This window comes from Rhea americana, unplaced genomic scaffold, assembly GCF_003343005.1.
Source record: "Rhea americana isolate MKP2758 unplaced genomic scaffold, rheAme1 scaffold_102, whole genome shotgun sequence".
NCBI lineage: Eukaryota > Metazoa > Chordata > Aves > Rheiformes > Rheidae > Rhea > Rhea americana.
The window spans coordinates 2,663,946-2,682,428 of record NW_028185062.1 but is presented as its reverse complement, the minus strand read 5'-3'; the positions used below and the strand labels follow the sequence as shown (position 1 = coordinate 2,682,428).

Sequence of the window (18,483 nt, the reverse complement as noted above, 5' to 3'; positions counted from 1 at the left end):
TTATGTTGCAGAGCTCAATGATCTGTCTTTCGTATTTACTGCTTTTTCAGAGAAAGGCAAAACCTTATTTATACATCTGCAGCTGGCTGAGGAATTCCTTCTGAACCTGCCTGCAGGTGAAGGCACTGATCATCATTCTAGTGCCACCTCCAACATGATCAGTCATAAATCTGTCCTTCCAGGATCCCAATTCTGAGCTCSTGTTGCATATCATGATGGAAAAATCTCCTGATTAAGCAGAAGTGGTAGTAAGAAGCATCTTTTAGCTTTGTTGCAAGTACAGTGGCAGAGATCTAAAATAGTTTCTCAATAGTCAACCTTTTACCTGGACATAGAAACCCTTGTGATATCTGCAGTTTCACATACAGCAGTGGCCTTTAAAAATGTATGACAGTGATTTACCACTCCTGAGACCGTGGGAGGTGTTCTTCAGTATCTACAGCAGGAAAGAGCTGCAAGGTCTGTAATATTTCCAGATGCAAATATTTGATTGTGACTCCATGGATATAAATAAATGAGTCGTGATAATATTTTGTCATTGAAAGACTGCGTGCTGGAAGTTGTGTAACTTAGGGAACCACAATGAGTTTTGAGCTTTGCTGGTGTTTGTTTTCTTCCATAATCAGATTTCTTCTATTTCCTTGGTTTTTCATGTTGTCCCTTGCAGACAGTCTTCCAGAGGGCTCRCATTGTTCTTTTGAAGAAGGTCCTTGTGGCTGGACACTGAGTGGCACTGCAGCATCCACCTGGTMTATTAGGGGCTTTACCAAAATGATGCAAGAAGCCCCATTTATAGGGTCTACCTTGCAAGCCACTGGAGGTAAGTTTCTCATAGTTCTCRCGCACTGTGTCTGCATATATATATATTATATATAATAGCCTCAAACCTAACATTCTAAACTGATTTAAAGTTCTTGGCATCTCCATTGTCAAATCAACTTTAGTTAGTGTCAGTGTTATCTAGAACAATTTTTAGACGTAGAGGAAGTTAACTTTTGATTATGAGTTAAAGGCTCCCATATAGCAAGTTTGGCAGCGAAGTTAACACAAAATTGAAGGAGACTAGGATATGTCTTCACTTTTTAAAAGAAYTATATTAAAAATTCTCTTGTCTCTRTCCCTCCCTCTTCCTCTTAAGAGCTATGCAACTGTAGAGTGCTTCAGCAGCAGCGTGACAGCTGCTGCATCACAAAGTAGAAATTGTCCAGCAGAACCAAGCAGTTTGCAGAAGCATGTATCTTTTGGAGACCTCTGCCAGATTCTACCAGTTGGTTCAAAGGTTAGGAAGAGCATGACACAAGTATATCCTGAGACCAAGTGTTCACGTACATTTTGTGCCATAGGAAACTGCAATAAAGAATCAGATTCAATTCCCATAATACTAGTTTGGTAAATAAGAACAAGGGAAGCTAAACCYTTTGATGTACAGGCTTAAAGTCAGAAATGTTGAGCACAAATGGTCTTGGCTTACAGTTTCCTGTTGAAATGAAGGGTGTCCATACGCAAGTGTCCTTTCTGTGTCTTGAGAGCTTCTATAAACTGTTCCTGGGAACAAAGACTACAGATAAGCTCTTCCAGCCCACAATTTGTCTGACTGCTATATTTTATAAGGTTGTGGTGCAAGAATTACGGTTGAAGAGAGAGTTCACTGTAGATTGCTGTGATTGCCTGTATTTGGATGTGATGTCTGAGGTTTGTTCACTTGTGTTTTAGGAAACGTTTGGGAGGTTGGTTTTTGCGCTGCTAAAATCCACCTTCCTTTAATATTTATTATATCCAAGTTAACTATCTCAATGGTAGATAAGCTGTCAAGTCTTAAAGTGAGTTTCYACCATGTCTTCCTACTTGCATTGTGTTTCAGTACAAGAATGTTGGATTATTTCAAGAAAGTATAGAAAAGGGAAACATGAAACAGATTCCTTTAAGAAATTTCTCCTGTGATCAGGTGTTCCTGAATCAATGTGTTCAGCAAGTGAACATCTAGCAACAGGCATTTCTTCTTGGCAGAATGAGCATGAATCTTGTCTTTTCTGATTCACTTTTTTTTGCTCACAGGACACTTCCTCTACCTGCGAGCAGACAGCAGTCAGACTAGTGGTATGGCCAAGGCTTACAGTACCAGTTTGCCAGCCAGTATTGCCACTGAAGACTACCAGGTAAATCACTCTGCTCTAAGCATCTCAGTGGAGCTGTTCCTCAGGCTGTGGGCACTCTCTGCATAGTATGCCCTTTAATCCTGTGATACATGCTGTACAAAACAGTGGAAAGGTGAAGAGCTGACTATACTGCATAGCTAGTTGAGTGTTGAACTCCAGAAAGTAAACATGAGATGCTACCGTAGTAGGAGAAAGGAGGAATCTCAAGCCTACTCACAGATGAGGATAAATTCCCCAGCCTAGCAGTACTGACCATTCCTCTGAAGGGTACCCAGCACCTGGACTATATGGGGAGACCCTGGTTTGTCAGAAAGGGAGTTCGTCACCTAGGTTTTTCATCCATTCGGTATACCTGCTTCTGAGACTGTTGTTCCTAAATTCTGCTGTAGTTTAGTGACAGTTAACAAACTTGATCTTCACTGAGAACAGGAGCATGAAGTTAATGGAGCATGGGACTTCCTGGGAATAGGTGAATGTCAACTTTTGCTCATGTTCTTCTGAAATTTCGAGTGGTGAAGGCAGCTCGGAATAGTACGGTTAAGTATCCAGCCTTCAGCCCAGATCTATGTAAAGAATAATGAGACATCTGTGATGCTGGAGTTAAATATATATATATATATATATATATATATATATATATATATATATATATAATATATATATATATAAAAAAAATATTGCACTCAACACCTAGGAAAATTAGTGCCCTTGGAGTACTTTCATACCCTATAGAGTGCCTGGGTAGTCACTGAGCCATATCAGTGTAACACACTGATCTRGGTGGTTGCAGTGGGAAACCTTGAGAGATTAGAGCTGTGGTTCAAACCCTTTCCCATGAATCTTGAAGTGAGGTCACTCATCTTAGTGAGGTCACTGAGGAGGAATCTGTTTGGTACTGTTTTTCTAAAATGTGTGACTAACAGAAGCATTTAGTGATACAGAGGTTCTTGGGTAAAGCCTGCTTTACTGCCCGTTGCTCCTGAAGGACATAAAAAGGAAACTGATGCTCACTCATCCAGATGGCATCTGCCACAATGGGTGCAATCATTAGTGCCTGGAAATCAGCATGAATGTCAATTCAGGTCCCCACCAAGAAAATTTTATACTAGGAACAGTATTGAGCCATGTGCAAACACTGGGGGAACTAGTGGCATATATGCTTAAACAGACTGACCTAGCATCAAAGGTTTGGTATCTCAAATCCCCAAGGAGGGAAGAAGTCCAGGGTGCCACCTCCTGTTTTCAGAAGATATCCTCCTTTTTCTGTCCTTCTTCTATTACAGGTCCAATTCTCAGTGCATGTTTTTGGCAGCTACAATGGTTCCATCTCCTTCTCTCTCAGAGAAGAGACAAAGGGATCCCCAACTACCTTGCAGATGTGGGAAAGAGCAGGAAGCTGGAGTGACCACTGGTTTCTCATCACTCTACCAATGCCAGTGCTCCAGAACCGGTGAGACCCCCACTGGCAGTATCCAGGGGTTTTCCTGGAGGTCTACTAGACTGTTAGTGTCTTTATTGTGAACTGTTGCTTTCATTCTTGCCTTCTTCAAGCACTATTTCTAATGAAAAATCTAYAAGAGTACAGCAATTCAGCTTGCTGAGGAAGCCATGTTTCACATGTGCACATCTTTGTGCACATACCCAGCTTAGGTCAGCACAAGACCACAGTTTGTGTCTACACTTGCAGGCTCAGTGTTTTTAGGTACTYAGGTGCTGGGAATAATAAGTGTCTACTCTAGAAAGTGGGAGAAAACCAGAATACTCACAATGGCAAAGTGCTCCCAGTAAGGACACAGCAATACTAGCAAAGCTGCACTTTTTAGTCCTATAGTAAAAACAACTATGTAAACCAAATGACTGTGGTAAAACCACAGTTTAGCCAATACATCTGTCTGTGCTACAGGCTATGTCAATGCAGCCYGTGCAATTGGACATTCACATCCAAAAGGCAGTAAAATTCAGAGAGAGAGAATGTTGTTCCACTCTAGCTAGTTTAATTTYGTGATTACCTTCAGCGTAAGCATTATCAAATATTCACCATACACACCTTTGCCATGAATTATTCCTTCAAGATAGGGAAAGTCTGCATGCTGGCAGTACGTGTGATATTTTTGTCTGACACTTTGTCTAGAATCCTTTGGATTATCAGCTGTTTAGTTGTGAGTACATAAAGTGAGGTTGTCTAGAGTAGCTCTTTTTGCCGGGCACTCCCACCTGGGCCCAACTGTTTAGGATCCCAGAACAGAGTCCTAGGGGCTCTGTAGAGATACCTAAGATTTTTTGCCTTTCTGAAAAATGGTCCAAAAATGGTCCCTTAAAGACTCTGATTTCTGTCTCAGCCCTTGCATTTGAAGGGAAGTGGATCTTTTGTGGCAGTACAGGATGGATGACAATAAGCTTTAAAGATATCATCCAGCATTTCATGCAAAAAATAAGATATTCAGATAATATCATGTTTGAAAGACATGAGCACCCAGAGAAAATGGAAGAAGTAGGCAATTCCTGTAGGTATGTATTAGGACAGTCTGTTGCAAATAGTTTTATCTTGCTTCTCTTCACGTAACCTTTTTGTATGTCACTTTCGAACAAATTTAAAAAGTGGATAATTTATCACGTGGCATGACAGTGACAGTCACTGTGGGTAAGGCTGGATGGAGTTGTTTCATTTAGCAAGCAAATGTCTGCTGTTTGAACTGGCAGAGTAACTGATAGCAGTAATAACTTGTCATCTGCTGCCCTGGCCATGACAGAAGCTGAAGCAGCACACACTGTGGTGTTGCAGCTATTTGCCTAGAGCAGGGAAACCCTGGTCTTCTTTCTGCCAGGGCTTCTGGGATATGTTCCAGACTTTTGTCTTGTTTCTTCTGTGCTCTCCTTCTCTTCCATTATCTCACCTACTTCTGTAGTACCCTGTGCTTTCTTTCCTTATTTTCATACACTTGGTCTCTCTTCTTTCTCCTCCAGGCTCCCATTTGTGATCCCATTTTGTGTGTTACACKATTCCAGTCCCAATCTCACTTTCTGAACTCCACTGCTTCTTGTTTTAATCTCTCTTCCAGCAGGTAGTTTGTCTCTGTGTGGCTTTTTATACAGTCTGTCTCCCTTCCTTGCACTTCCATTCCTWACTTCTCCTAATCATCTCTTGTGCTCTCTTTTGTTTAGGTGATCCCAGATCTTCAGGCCAGGTTTATTCCCAGCTTACCTACTACAGTTGACTACTTGTTCCTCTCAGTAGATCTCAGGCCTTAAACCTTTGTGCACCAAATCTAAGCTCTCCTGCTGTAATATTCCTAGGGGAGCTTCTCCACCTCTCCAAGATGCCAGCTGGTTTGTTCTGGATTCAGTTCGGGCAACTTCTTCCTCCTGTTTGACTGAGGTTCAGCAAGAGGAAGAAGGGCTGAGGAATAAAAGATATATTCATGACTTCAGAAGGGCACTTCGTCTGCTCTGACCTCAGGTAGCTGGAGCAGGACCTGACATAATTCTGAACTGTACTGCCAARGAAAGTACTGTTTAGCTCCAGGCTTGAGGATATCCAGGACAGAGGAGACTTTTTAGGATTTTAAAAATTCTTCCAAGCATGTGTRAATGTCAGGAATTTAAAATTTTCAATTATATTTTATTAGATTTTGAACATGGAAATGACAAAAAGCTTGTCCCTGCTTTAAAATCATCTTCCTCACAAATTTCAGATYCTAATTCCAGTTCCTGGCAGCACAGCATTTTACAGCATGGTCAAAATGATGAATCTCTGCATTGCCGCATTCTCATCACTGGCAAAACATTTGCTTGCTATACAAATTCTACTCAAATTACCCAAAATAGGAAAGTTCAGCCTAAACTGGTTCAAATCTGGCAAAGTTGCAGGCAACTGTAAACAGAAACTTGTGAACATTATTGTACAAACTTAATACAGGTTGGTGTTGATCTCTGAATGACCTTTCTGTGTAYATATACATGTTCTGCCAGCTTTCTTCTGTAATGCAGGCTCCAGCAATGCTCTCCTGTATTCTGACTCTTCAGGAAACTACCGTCCTTCTCTTGTTGTCCCCGAGAAAGGATGAAAGGGTGGTTTTTTTCTTCTTTTTCCCCCTGTTTCTTGAAGGGATGATAGTCAGTAGCAAAATGGTTGGGAGGAGGCAGATAAGGGGAAGGAGAAGATGAGAACTGCAACCCACATAGTTGGTGTAGCAGGACATTTATGTGTTAGTGAGGCCAGAAGGAGAGAAGCCTTGGCAGGTGGAAGGAGGAAGTCATGTAGGGGATAAAAATAGTTTTTAGAAGAGCTTCCTGTAGTGTATATTTCTCTTAAGTGATCGGAGATGGAAGGCAAATTACGTATTTTGCTGATCACCCTCCCAGCTGGACATCTAGCTACTTGGAAAACTGCTTCTGATAGTCAAGTGGCAAATTCACTCAGTTCACATACACATGGAAAATAGTCTATCAGAAGAAAATCTGGAGAAGGTCATTCCCCAAGCTCCCACTTGTACACGGCTTGAGTAGAAATCTACCTTGTAGTGCAGTGCTATGGCCTGCCTCCCACTCTAGTTCTATGGACCAAGCACAATAGCTTGATCTGACCAAGGAAGCACTGACGTGTGGGTACCTAATTAAGAGGTAGACTGTGGTGCTGTTATTAGTTGTGTGGATCCTAGAAGTGTCCTAATCCTGACCACCCACTGCTATGATTTCATCTTCCATCTCATGGCCAGAGGAAGTGCTGTTTTGTGTCAGTGGAGTTATATACAAGGCCTGAAAATGCAGAAGTATCGCTAAATCTACTAATAAGGTAGCAGGTTTCTGTAGGAAGGGGCTCCAATGGCAGAGTCCTCTAGTAGTCCCATAGCTAAAAGAGAAGGGTGATCCAGGAGAGTCTGGATTTGCATTTGCTACAATAATATTGTTACTCCCAGAAAGCCCAAATTCTGTAGGTGTGAAGTTTTACATTTAAGCATAAGGAACCATTCCTGAGTTGGGATAAAAGCAGCTTATCCCCAAGGATTTTAAAGCAGTTTTGCCCTGTTACATCAGCTGTGGATATGGATCAGCGTTTGGCTGGTGGGTGGAATATACATATATACTTTATTGTCACTGATTTGGGACAAGCATGTTCCTAGGCTGAATGAGTAATATGTTAGGCAAGTCAGKGCTTGATCTCCCATAAATCATGACTGACTTTCACCAGCGACAGCAGTACAGGTCCTCTCCATATGCTTTTAATAAGGTCTAAATCAGACATCTGTTTATTTCTGAAGTTAAATCAAGAACAATTCAGTCTCATCCATTAAAAAGAGACCCTTAGGCACATTTTCTTCTCTCCTTGTGAATTCAGAATGTGGCAATGCACATGAGATGTGATGGACCCCCTAAATAAGTTGGTAACAGCTGGTCGTACTGGAAACAGATGAGACAGCCCAGAAAGCAAACATTTCAGAGAGCTATGGCTAAAATTTAAAATGGGGTGACCTTCAGCTAAAATAAATTTATGCTAACCTGTTGTTACACTTATTTACATTGGCTGAGAATGAGGTCCAAGATGCTTATCTATTAGGATGTAGCTGTTATGTTCAGTTTTTATTTTGGCCATCTTCTTGGGGATAGAAAGGAGAAGATTCTTTTTCTCTGTTTTTGCACATGTAATTCCCTTATTACTGTTAGTGGTTGAACAAGGACAATTGTCTGTGTATGAATATTTGTGAAGGAAGGCAGCTTGTATTTCTACATGTGTGTGCACGTGGCAGGGGAAGCAGGGCTTTTATTCTTCCCCATGAAAAGCGATATTGTATGAATGTTGGTTGGTCCTTACTAACTGATGACATGTGGATAAGAGATTTCTAGCAAGTCCTTTTGGCTCAGCTTGGATTGTCTGGAGAAAATGTTCTAAGTAGTGATTATCATGACTGGACAATGAAGGGACATTTCATTTGAAGGGTTTCTCCCCACTGCCCCTTTGTATGTCTTCTCTAAAACTTCTGTCTTATCTGCAAAGGTTTCACCTGCAACTGCTGGCAACCTGGGGCTGGAATTCCCAAGCTGACATTGCTGTTGACAATATTACATTTGGACTGGACTGCTTCACTGACGGTGAGCCACAAGTTGATTACCCCATCCAAATTCTTTAAGGGATTCTGCAACATCCCACAGGTTCAGGACACACACATGCTGTTCCCTCCATAGAACATTCTTGAATCATTTGCATTAGCTTTCACAGCACAACGGCATTTTATCTCAGACCTGCTGAWGATCGCAAATGGAAGCAGTTTTGCAGTGTGTCAGATTCTCCTAGCAGTCTTTCTTTTCCCTAATCTGAGATAYTCTACATAACATAGTTGAGAACTGCCTGTGTGTCTTGGCAAGAAACACCAGACTTATTCCTAAGCTCCTAAGTGGAAAGCTTGCATCACACTGTTCTTTAGCAGTCTCCTCCAACCAATGTACCCTGGCAATCGATAGCTGAAGGGAATTTGTTGAAACCTAAGTGGAAAGTCACCATATTTTAGAGGAAAAAGGGAGTAAGATGGAAGTATAAAGTTTCTTACAGAAAAGTTTAGATTATTGCCACAAGTTTAATTTAGYCTTCAAGGAGGTGCATCAAATGTCACTGCCTTGTGTATAACAGATATATGCTGTCCTTTGCTTCGTTACTGCAAATGTGATGAATCACAATGTATGTCACTGAAAATGCAGCCAGTGCTACCCTCCAAAGCATTTTAGCAAAGGAGATGAATTTACATAGAAGACAAGTGGAAGGAGGTTGGATATCTGTACCAGTTGGGGATGTTAGAAACCGACTTCTTTTTGTCCCTGGAGAAAAGCTCCATATGCTATATTGTAAAGCAATTGGAGAATATGCAGACTTTGAATTATGACTTCTGTTACAGACAAAATGCACATCAGTAGTTCTGCACTAGCCTTTATGTGTCACCACATCTAGTACATCAGCATTTGGGGTACTAACATGTCCCTGCAGAGACTAGCTGCAGCCTTATGTAACATATGGGAAGGTTTATGTCAGAACTGACACATGTTAAAAGTTATACAAAAACAAAACACCTTTTCRCTTCCACCTCTGTGTGATTTGGTCTCTTGTTCTCTGACCCTTTGTTGTGTGGGCACTGAAGCTGCTATTCCCTGAAATGCTGAGCACTCAGTTTCCTTGAGGGTAAGGTCATTTGTTCACTTTAGCTCCTTAAACACACATGGCTCCCAAACACTTTAGACCTTGACACTAACACTTCGTTTTCAAATCTGTTGAGGAAAGTAAAGGGAGAGATTCCAGATGATCTTTTGCCTAGCTGCCCTCCTCCCCACTGCTGCAGTTTACAGCCCTCCTGAGAGAAGGAAAAAAAAAAAAAAAAAGCTTATATAATTATACTTTTCTGCCAAGGGTGTTGCTTTTGTTCTAGTGCACCAGTTTGGATGGCTTGAGCTAAGGCACTGAGATCTACACTAAAATGACAAGTGCACCCACAGGCATTTTGTTGGCTATGGTGTAGAGATGTATGTTTTGGCAAACAGATGGGGCAGAAATGCTGCTGAAGCAATGTTTATCAGAGCTTGTCTGCTCAAGCTCCCAAGTTACTTCTCATTTTTGATTAGTATAAACTGGTACAGACTTACAGGAGCAGCAGCCACTTACACTATCCAAAGGTGTGACCCAGAGATATGTGACTCATGCAGGAGAAAGACAGCATAAAGGAAACATATGTCTCAAAAGCCTTACACTTGCCACTATTCCTTGAATCCTCTTTGTGAATTGACATTTTCTCACCTCTGAAAGCGACCTCCTTGCATTTGTCTTCTCATCAGTTTAATTCAGTTATGTTGCGGAGAAGCCCAGCAGCTCTGTTGTGTTTTCAGTAATGAAATTATCTCTCTCTGGCAAGGAGAGGCTTCAGATGTCACTGGTGGAGCCAATTAAGATCAAAGCAGTGATTTCTATGCATGAGGGCAACAGGAAGGACATATGGCAGGAAGGAAGAATTTGCTGTTTGATAGGACGTATGTATTAATTTATCCATTTATTTCAATCCTGGAGTTTAATTGCTCTATAAAATCCAGTGCAGACTTTAAATGTATTGCTTGTATGTATGCAAGCCAGGAAAGAAGGTGAGGTCTTCCATACCCATTGACATAAGCGAAAGATTCAGTAAAATTTAGGCAAAAAAAAGTAGGTAGCTCAAGGGACATCAATAAGGACAAAAAATAAACAGCCTGTCCCTTGAATGGGGGCAGAAACAGATTTTTTTCCTGAGAAGAAGGCAAGGTGAAACCATCTTCTGGTTAATACAAGCTCCTTCTGTAAGACAGTGTCACAGACCAGAAGATGTGGGCCTGATTCATTGTGAGAACTCTCATTGTGAGAACTCTCAGAGGACAGGCAGAAAGRTATTTTAAGCTTTTAGGTAACTAGTGCTTGTATAGGAAGAGGTCTGGATTTTGAGTGTCTAAATACCTTTGAAAATGTGACCTAACTTGGCTAATAGACTGCATCTGCATGACTGTTGCCCTCCTCAGTGCAACAGTCCTTACCCTCAGAACTCCTCAGTAAGGTCCTTCTTAGTCTTTACCTTAGGTAGTCCTGTTTTTGACTTTGGATTAAAACAAAGTCTGGCCCTGTGGACCTGCAGGTCTCATTGCTAGATGTAAATGGCAGATGGTGGTTCAAATTACTCAAATGAGGCAGCACTGGGTAATTTAGCAGAGGTGTTGACTGGAAATGCAATAGATCAGCCAAAGGGTTGAGGACAGGAGAAGCTGGCATAGCTTCTTCATTCCCCCTCCTACTCCTGGATGAGCTGGAGAGGCTTGCAGGGGACCAGTAAGGCAGGATCTGTGAAATGATTGTGTACCCTTTCAGAATGCTTTAAGGCACCTTACTCTGGTTCCCAGAACCACTACATTTTTTTCATTACCATCTCAGAGACATAGAAGCAGGAGCTACTTACTTTAGCTCTATTCCTGCAGGAGTTACCCATCTTTCTCCTTTACTCTTCCCTCTGTCTTTCTCCAGTGTGGAAATTAACAGCATAAGCTGAGTCCTGGAGAAAAGGAGTCTCTTGCTCTTCAGATTTTTCTCATATAAGTTCACCTTAATAGGAAGAGGTCTTGTTCCCTCCTGTTCACTTAACAGTCAGCATCTTGGCTGTTAGAGGAACAAGTGGAAGCAAAAATAGACCTGAGCACCAGGCCCTGGGTCCCACAGATACAYTATGTTAGTAGAAAATGGCATCTTACAAATTCATATGTCTGGCAATGCATGAAATATCAGCCTTCTAAGAGTTAACAGCTCATGTGGACAGACTGACATTCAGCCAGTCACACAGCTTGTCTGCTGAGTGTGAAGGAGACAGAAGCTTTCCAGTGTGAAAGGGTTTGAGACTGTTTGGAGAAGGAGGAAGGATTGTTTGGAAATGAAGCATTTCCTTAGGATATACTCAGTTGGGAAGCTGCAAAAAAAAAAATCCATGCAGATACACAGATCAAGTCTGTATTTCAGGGACTGAATTACATTCCTTCATTCTGGCAAAAGTAACTAGGCTTCTTGTACATCTCTAAGCATCCGAAACTGTTGTGACCTTTGGGATTCATAATTCAAAGAATGCCTTGGGAGACCAAGCATCTTTTCTGGCTATGTGTTGTCTTTTTAGTTTGGTTTTCCTTCTTGTCTTTGATCCAGATCTTTTGTTTTGGGTTAATTTCATTTTTTGCTGGCTTGACAGATCCATCCATTGAAGTTCTCTATCTCTGTATGAACAGAGTGTGTCAGTACAAAGCTCCCTTTTACTTCCATCTGCCAATGTGGTTTCTGTCAGACCTGGGGGGAATATTCTCAAGAGTAAGAGCTCAGCAAGGTCACCATGCTCAATTACTTATTTGGCCTCTCTGACACAGCTAACAAGGGTGTTAATTATCACTATTTAGAGCAGTGGCTTTGTGGCAGAGATAATTGCACAGCTGGAAATGAGTGAGTGTCTTTTGAGCAGAGTATCAAACAGCTGTTAGATTCTCACAACTGGAACAAATTGAAATATTTGTAATGTTTTTCAACTTATGAAAAATGTTCACTATTAAATCAACCAAGGGCTCATAAATTTAACTATTGAAAAGGCAGCTTTAGTTATATCTGGTATTCTTAATGCATTCTGTGCTTTAGATCAACAACTACTTTGAAGTTCCTCCTCTCTGAAAAGGGCCAGTTTTAAAGGCCTGTTTCAGTGGTCAGTAAATGTAGCTTTTCGCCCTGTGTTTTTCAAAATGGTTTGTCCAAAGATTTATGGCTATGTCAGGGGTATGCTGCTGCTTCTTAACTGTGCATGTTAGTGAGGTATGTCATTTTGGTTTGTATTTTATTTTCTGTACAAGATCTAGGGTACTCCMGGTCTGTTGCTGAGAGGGAAGTGATCCATTAGACTGGTCTAGCTACCATGATGCCATAAAGAACCAAAGATAGTATTTTTTGCCATCACTCTCCTTTACACATTCAGTAATCTGGCTGCCCAGCATTGTCACCTGCCTCTTTGACAACAGATCACCAATACATTGCATCCATTCTCCCTAGTCATGCTTTTCCCAATGTCTCTTGTGAGAGACAGTGAAATATGTAGACCAATGAAACTTGTGAGACTGCATGGGATAACATGGGAATCTAAGCTAAGATGTGGGCCCAAAAGAATAATATAAATACACACCTTTTCTGTACAAAGCCGTCTCTCTTTGTTTTAACCAAATGGTTATACTTGGTTCATTCATGTGATTTTATGAATTTTCCATCTCTCTTTTCTACTGCCCTTCCATCTTTCTCATCCATTCCACAAACTATAACAGGAAGACAACCAAGCTATTTTGGTGCGAAGCGCCAGTACCCATGGGAGGTTAGTATCCTGGATGACCATCTCCTGAACCCACTGGAAGAACCCTCCCTCCCAGGTAGATCCTTCTGTACTAAAAACCTGTCTTTTGCCTATAACAGGTAGTTCCTTCCCCATAACCTGTGTGTAATCTGCCTACCCTACAGCAAAAGAACGAATAAGTATGATCCCTTCCCAAAGATGTGGAGACCACATTAAGTAGTCTGTGCTTCACTAGAGTGCAGCAGGGTGCTGGAGTCCAGCTCACCAATCCTTAAAGAGAGTAAAAGCAGAAAATACCTGACTCAAAGACAGAGTAGACACAAGCAAAGCTGAGAGGGAAAGGTGCCAGTACCAGAAGCTGGAGATGGACAGAAATTTACTGAGACTTGGTGAGCAGTGAAGCTGAACCTGATTGGTGGGCAACAGGGGTGCAGAGATAAGGATCCAGAGAGGGAAACAAGTGAGAATCTGAAAATCTACTGAGGAGAGAGAATGCTAAAACTGGATTGAAAGCAAGGAAAAGGAGGGGCTCTGGGGACCAATTTGCTGGTAACAATAGACACTGACATGCTGGAGGCCAGATACTGGGTGGGTTAGAAGAACTGGCTAACGGAAGGCCTGAGGAAGGGAGGCTGTCCTTGGGCAGTCATGGAGCCTGGTGTTGTCTGAAAAAACAGTCATAGGGAAGAGGCACAGGCACTTTGAAGGGGACAAGACAGGATGTATCAAGCTTGGAGCACAGACAGAAGTCTAATAAGTACCCAAGGAAGCATATTCCACCTCAGAACCTGCAGAAAATGCAGAATTCTTGTGTCTTGAGGTTACTTTGCTGCCAACAAATACGTGTGAGTGACTGCATGCTCTGGTCCCCTGAAGACTGGGTCCACCTGAAAGGTGACAACTATACTGCTTTCGGGCTCTTCTACTAGCTTAAATGACAGAAAATTTTGTAATGGAGCTCCCACCCCACTGATCTGTTGTGTATTGGCAGGAGGACATTTGTTGGAACATTTAGGGATGATTTTGCTTGCCTTTTTCTTTAAATAAGATCACAAGTTTTAAAAAGTTTGTGCTATTTACTGTTTACTGTTTCTAGTATTGACTGTTGTAATCATTCAGCTCTTAAACAGTTCTACTGTGACATATCCTGTGCTGCCTGACTCTGGCCCTTGAGCATGCACTGTTATGGTATAGTTTTTAGCTGTATTATCCAATAATTTTATTCTTAAGCCCCATCATTCACTGTACAGGATGGATCTGTTCAGGACTTGAAAAAGAGTTGTGAAATACAGAAGACTTTTTTTTTTTTTTTTTTTTGCCACCTTGTTGCACAAACTACAAAGAATAATGAGAGCCAGGAAGAAGTTTGCGTGGAGAAAAAAGGATCCTGGTGAAAGTAGAAAGATGCTGTCCCGCCTATTGATGCGGCTGCCACAGACTGGACAAGCCTTAGACAAATTTTTTAAATCCAAGTCTTTCATAGAAGGTCACTAGTTGTACTGGCAGATGTTTTCAACCTTTACTTCTGGGGGTACATTTTGGTTCCCATTTGGAAAGCTGAAATAATATCTCCTTTCATCATACTGGCATTGAGAAGAGAAATTTGGTAATGTCTTTGAAATGCTTGGATAAAACTCATCAGAATCCTGCAAAGAAAAATACAGGTTTATCCATAGTCCATGGTTTATTAAATAGTGTGTGGGAAATAAAGTGAGAGAAGTAAAGCAAACAGTGGCTAAGCAGAATACTGTGCTATAACTGGAATGAAGCTGGGATAGTGTGATGATGTAATTAAGGATGGTATCATAGTGCATTGTATTATGAGGGAGCAGCACTGAAGTTGTACAAATTGTCATTCATGTGACTGTGAACTATTAAAAAAAAGCCAGTGCATTCCAAAGTTAAGTACAATCTTAAGTGTAAACATGCAACCAAATGAGCGTATTTGGTTTTAAAGCCCTGCAGATAGCAGGCACTGCTGCAACATGGTCTTTTTCATGACGATCCAATTCTTATATTAAAAATTATTAATGTTGGATGTGAAGTTTGTTGTTGAATAAGCTTCTGGTTTGATCACTAAGAAAATATATCAACAGGAACAGTTTTTTGTTTTGATGGTACTTGTACTTTGGTTACATAGTTCTGTGAGTTACTGCACATATTTGAGAAATAAAGTGATGCTGACATCTGTCCCAACTCTTGCTGTTTTGATCACAGGGGACACACCTGTTGTTCTCTGGTGGTTCACAACATGTGGTGCCAGTGGTCCACATGGGCCAACCCAAGCACAGTGCGACAGTGCTTATAAGAACAGTAATGTGTCAGTGACTGTGGAGAAAGAGGGCAGGCTTCGAGGAGTGCAAGTTTGGAGAGTGCCAGCCACAAACCGATACAGGTGAGTATTAGTGTTTGCTGGAGAGGCAGCCATTTAACTAATTGCTGGTTGTGGAGCTTGAGTGGGTGAAGAGAACAATGAAGCAAGAGAGAATGGGAAGCACTGGCTGTCAGGATTTGTGTCTGAGTCACCATGAAGTGTGGAAGGGTGGCAGTGGTGACTTAGAGATCAGACCAGGAGTGGCTGTGGAGGTGAGGTCAAATGGGACTGCTGCCTTGGTCTTTTAGATTTAGCTTTAACAGCTCATGCTTTTCACCCCTGAAGCCTATGTCCTTAGTGCTCTGGCTGAGAGTTCGCCCATCCTCTTTAGAAGACATAGTGGTGTGGACCTTGGAAAAAGGAACAGCTGTGAGATGCTGTTGCAGGGGAGCTTGTCTGTTTGGGAGCTCAGGCTGGGGGAGCTCACAGTGGAAGTTGCTTTGGGGATGAAAAGTGTCAGATTTCTGTATATAACTGCTTCCTTTTCCTTCCAGGATTTCTGCCTATGGTGCAGCTGGAGGGAAGGGAGCCAAGAACCACAATAAGAGGTCCCATGGGGTGTTCATCTCAGCCACCTTCCAGCTGGAGAAAGATGAGCTGCTGTACATCTTAGTGGGGCAGCAGGGGGAGGATGCCTGCCCTGGGGTGAGGGCTGCACAAACACATGTGGGCAAAGACTACAGGAAAGAGCAAGATTCAGTGGGTGGCTTGGGGTTTGACTGTACTGATGACAAATAATAGAAATCCTGGGATCCAGTAATGAAATCCAATCAGCAGACTGGGAGGAACCAGTGAGCCAAGTTAGGAAGAATCTTCTCAAAATAAATATAAAGAACTCTAAAATGAGAAACCACCCCAAAATACACAAACAAATACAAAACCCACAGGAACTCTGCTTTAAGCTCCTCATGTTTAAAATAAGAAATTCTTCATCAGCTTTCTTCTGCTTGTTTTAAGATGGCAGCTACTAGGCAAGAGTTGTGTGCTCCCTATCTTATTTTTCCACAGTCTAGATTTTTCTCTACATGCCAGGATTTCAGATAATTTTCTGCTCATTACAGGAGTTTCTACAACCCTCAGCAGCACTGGGGCTGCACTGTTATGTACTCTCTAAGCTTGGAGATAAAGGGCTGAATCCAAAGCCTGTCAAAAGAAATGGGATTCTTCCCACTGCATGCAGCGGCCCCTTAATTAGATGTACCCAGTGACAAAAAAACACTCAAGAAGAATAGAAATTGATGTTGTGAATGCTTATATATGTGTCCTCTAATGTTAGACACAAATGTTTTAAAAGTCCTTTTACCAGTTAGGTTCAAAAACTACCTCTTTTCAGGCTATGATCCTCTTGGCAGAAATGACATCTGTCAGCCCATGCCTGGGAACAATGCTGTTTTCTTTTTCCCCCCCCCATAGACTCCTGAGCTTGGGGATGCATACAGTATTCTTGTAGGCATTCAAAGTTACCCTTTGCTTTGCCCAGAACACATGATTTCTTATTCAGATACTGAAACAGGTTCCAAAACCAACCATGCTTCACTTAAATAGTACAAGAATTATGTCCATTTAAATAAAGCATACCTTTGTATATCTGCAGTCCTCACTAATGTATTCTTTAGCCTTAGGTCATAATCTTCATAGGTGTCCATTAGTCCCTTGCATTTCATGAACTGTTCTCCAAATTGCAAAGTATCTTCCTGCACTAGCTATCTCCCTTCAGTAATTCACTGTTAACTATGTGCAAATCACCTTTGTCTGCTTTATATTTATGAAGCTGAGAAATATCTATTAAGTACAGCAATGAAGAAGTTCTTAAAATTAATCCATAGTTCAAACACACTTTAATGTTCCTGGGTGTAAGAAGTTGTAAACATGCAAAATAGGAGTTTGGGATATCAATAATGAGTTATTGCTGCATTGCTTTACTTTTTTTTCCTGAGAGCATTTGTAGTTTCACTTGTATATGTAATGCCAGTTTGCAAATCAGAGGTAACAGAACAGATCCCTCCCTCAGCTGTTGGTCCCTGTAGAAGAGCTTGCTCTCCACACAGCTTGTATTTATCAGGCATATATGTATATGTATGTTTGTATGTATATCAGTGTATATATCTCAAACAATATATTATTATCCTGAAAGATACAGATAACTCTCAAGAGTTGAACTTTGCTGACTTAGGAGTGCATCTCTTGTCCTCTTTCAGGGCAATCCTCAAACCCAGAAGATCTGCTTGGGGGAATCATCTCTCATTGAAGAAGATTACAAAGAAAAGAAGGATCTGAAGGACTGGGCTGGAGGAGGTGGGGGTGGAGGAGGAGCAACCTACATCTTCAGAGTAAGTACTCTTTCCATCCTTCCCAGGCAGTTTCCAGCAGAGCAACTAGTTTTCACTGTCATGTTGTATGACACTCTCAGTTCTTACAAGAAGCTGATGGAGGAGTCTATCTCCCCTGCTCTATCAGTTTCCCACTCTCTGCCTTTATGTCTTTTCAATTCAAATTATTTATCTCTTTTCATATCCTTGATCATACTTGTCACAGTCACCAAACAAGTTGAACTACTTCTCAGTTCTGGCAGCTCAGGTCTGGGAATCAGACCAGGATCCCTCATTAGTACTGGCAGCAGTCCTACCAAAAAAATCTCCAGTGTTTAATTAAAGAAGACCAGTTACTTTTGTACACAGAAACACTGTGTAGAACATTTTTGTAATGCAGTCAGGAAACAATTAGAAGTAATGTCCTGGCCTTGGGCTGTTGTTCTTTAAGCTGCTTTCATGCTTTTTGATGCAATGAGTTGTGTGAGTTCACATATGCAAGGGATGTAAAGCTTTTCTGATGTTTGATGGGGGGTTTTCCAGCAGAAAAATGGGATTTTCGAACCTTTGCTCATCGCAGCAGGAGGAGGAGGGAAAGCCTACCTGAAGGCTCAGGACAGCTCCCTAGATGATGTACCCCTGGAGCAGTTTGAGAACAGCACTGCAGTACCTGGAGTCAGTGGGAGTACAGGGGCAGCAGGTGAGACACTAAAACCGTATAAGGTCTGGATCTGATGGCTGAATATACAAATGTGCTGTAGGCATGAAGCGAGAGGCTCCTCTCGCTC

The 18,483-nt window shown here is 41.6% G+C and overlaps 1 protein-coding gene across 1 annotated transcript in view; it reads left to right on the top strand.

Annotated features, from left to right (window-relative positions):
- Positions 1-18,483, top strand: part of LTK (leukocyte receptor tyrosine kinase) — a 98,692-nt gene that overhangs the window by 55,637 nt on the left and 24,572 nt on the right. Inside the window, exons 7-15 of the mRNA XM_085305528.1 lie at positions 668-820; positions 2,056-2,156; positions 3,440-3,606; positions 8,149-8,243; positions 12,987-13,088; positions 15,230-15,407; positions 15,881-16,031; positions 17,585-17,716; positions 18,239-18,395. Of these exons, the coding sequence (XP_085161654.1) occupies positions 668-820; positions 2,056-2,156; positions 3,440-3,606; positions 8,149-8,243; positions 12,987-13,088; positions 15,230-15,407; positions 15,881-16,031; positions 17,585-17,716; positions 18,239-18,395 (1,236 nt within the window). The remainder of the gene's footprint in view (positions 1-667; positions 821-2,055; positions 2,157-3,439; positions 3,607-8,148; positions 8,244-12,986; positions 13,089-15,229; positions 15,408-15,880; positions 16,032-17,584; positions 17,717-18,238; positions 18,396-18,483) is intronic.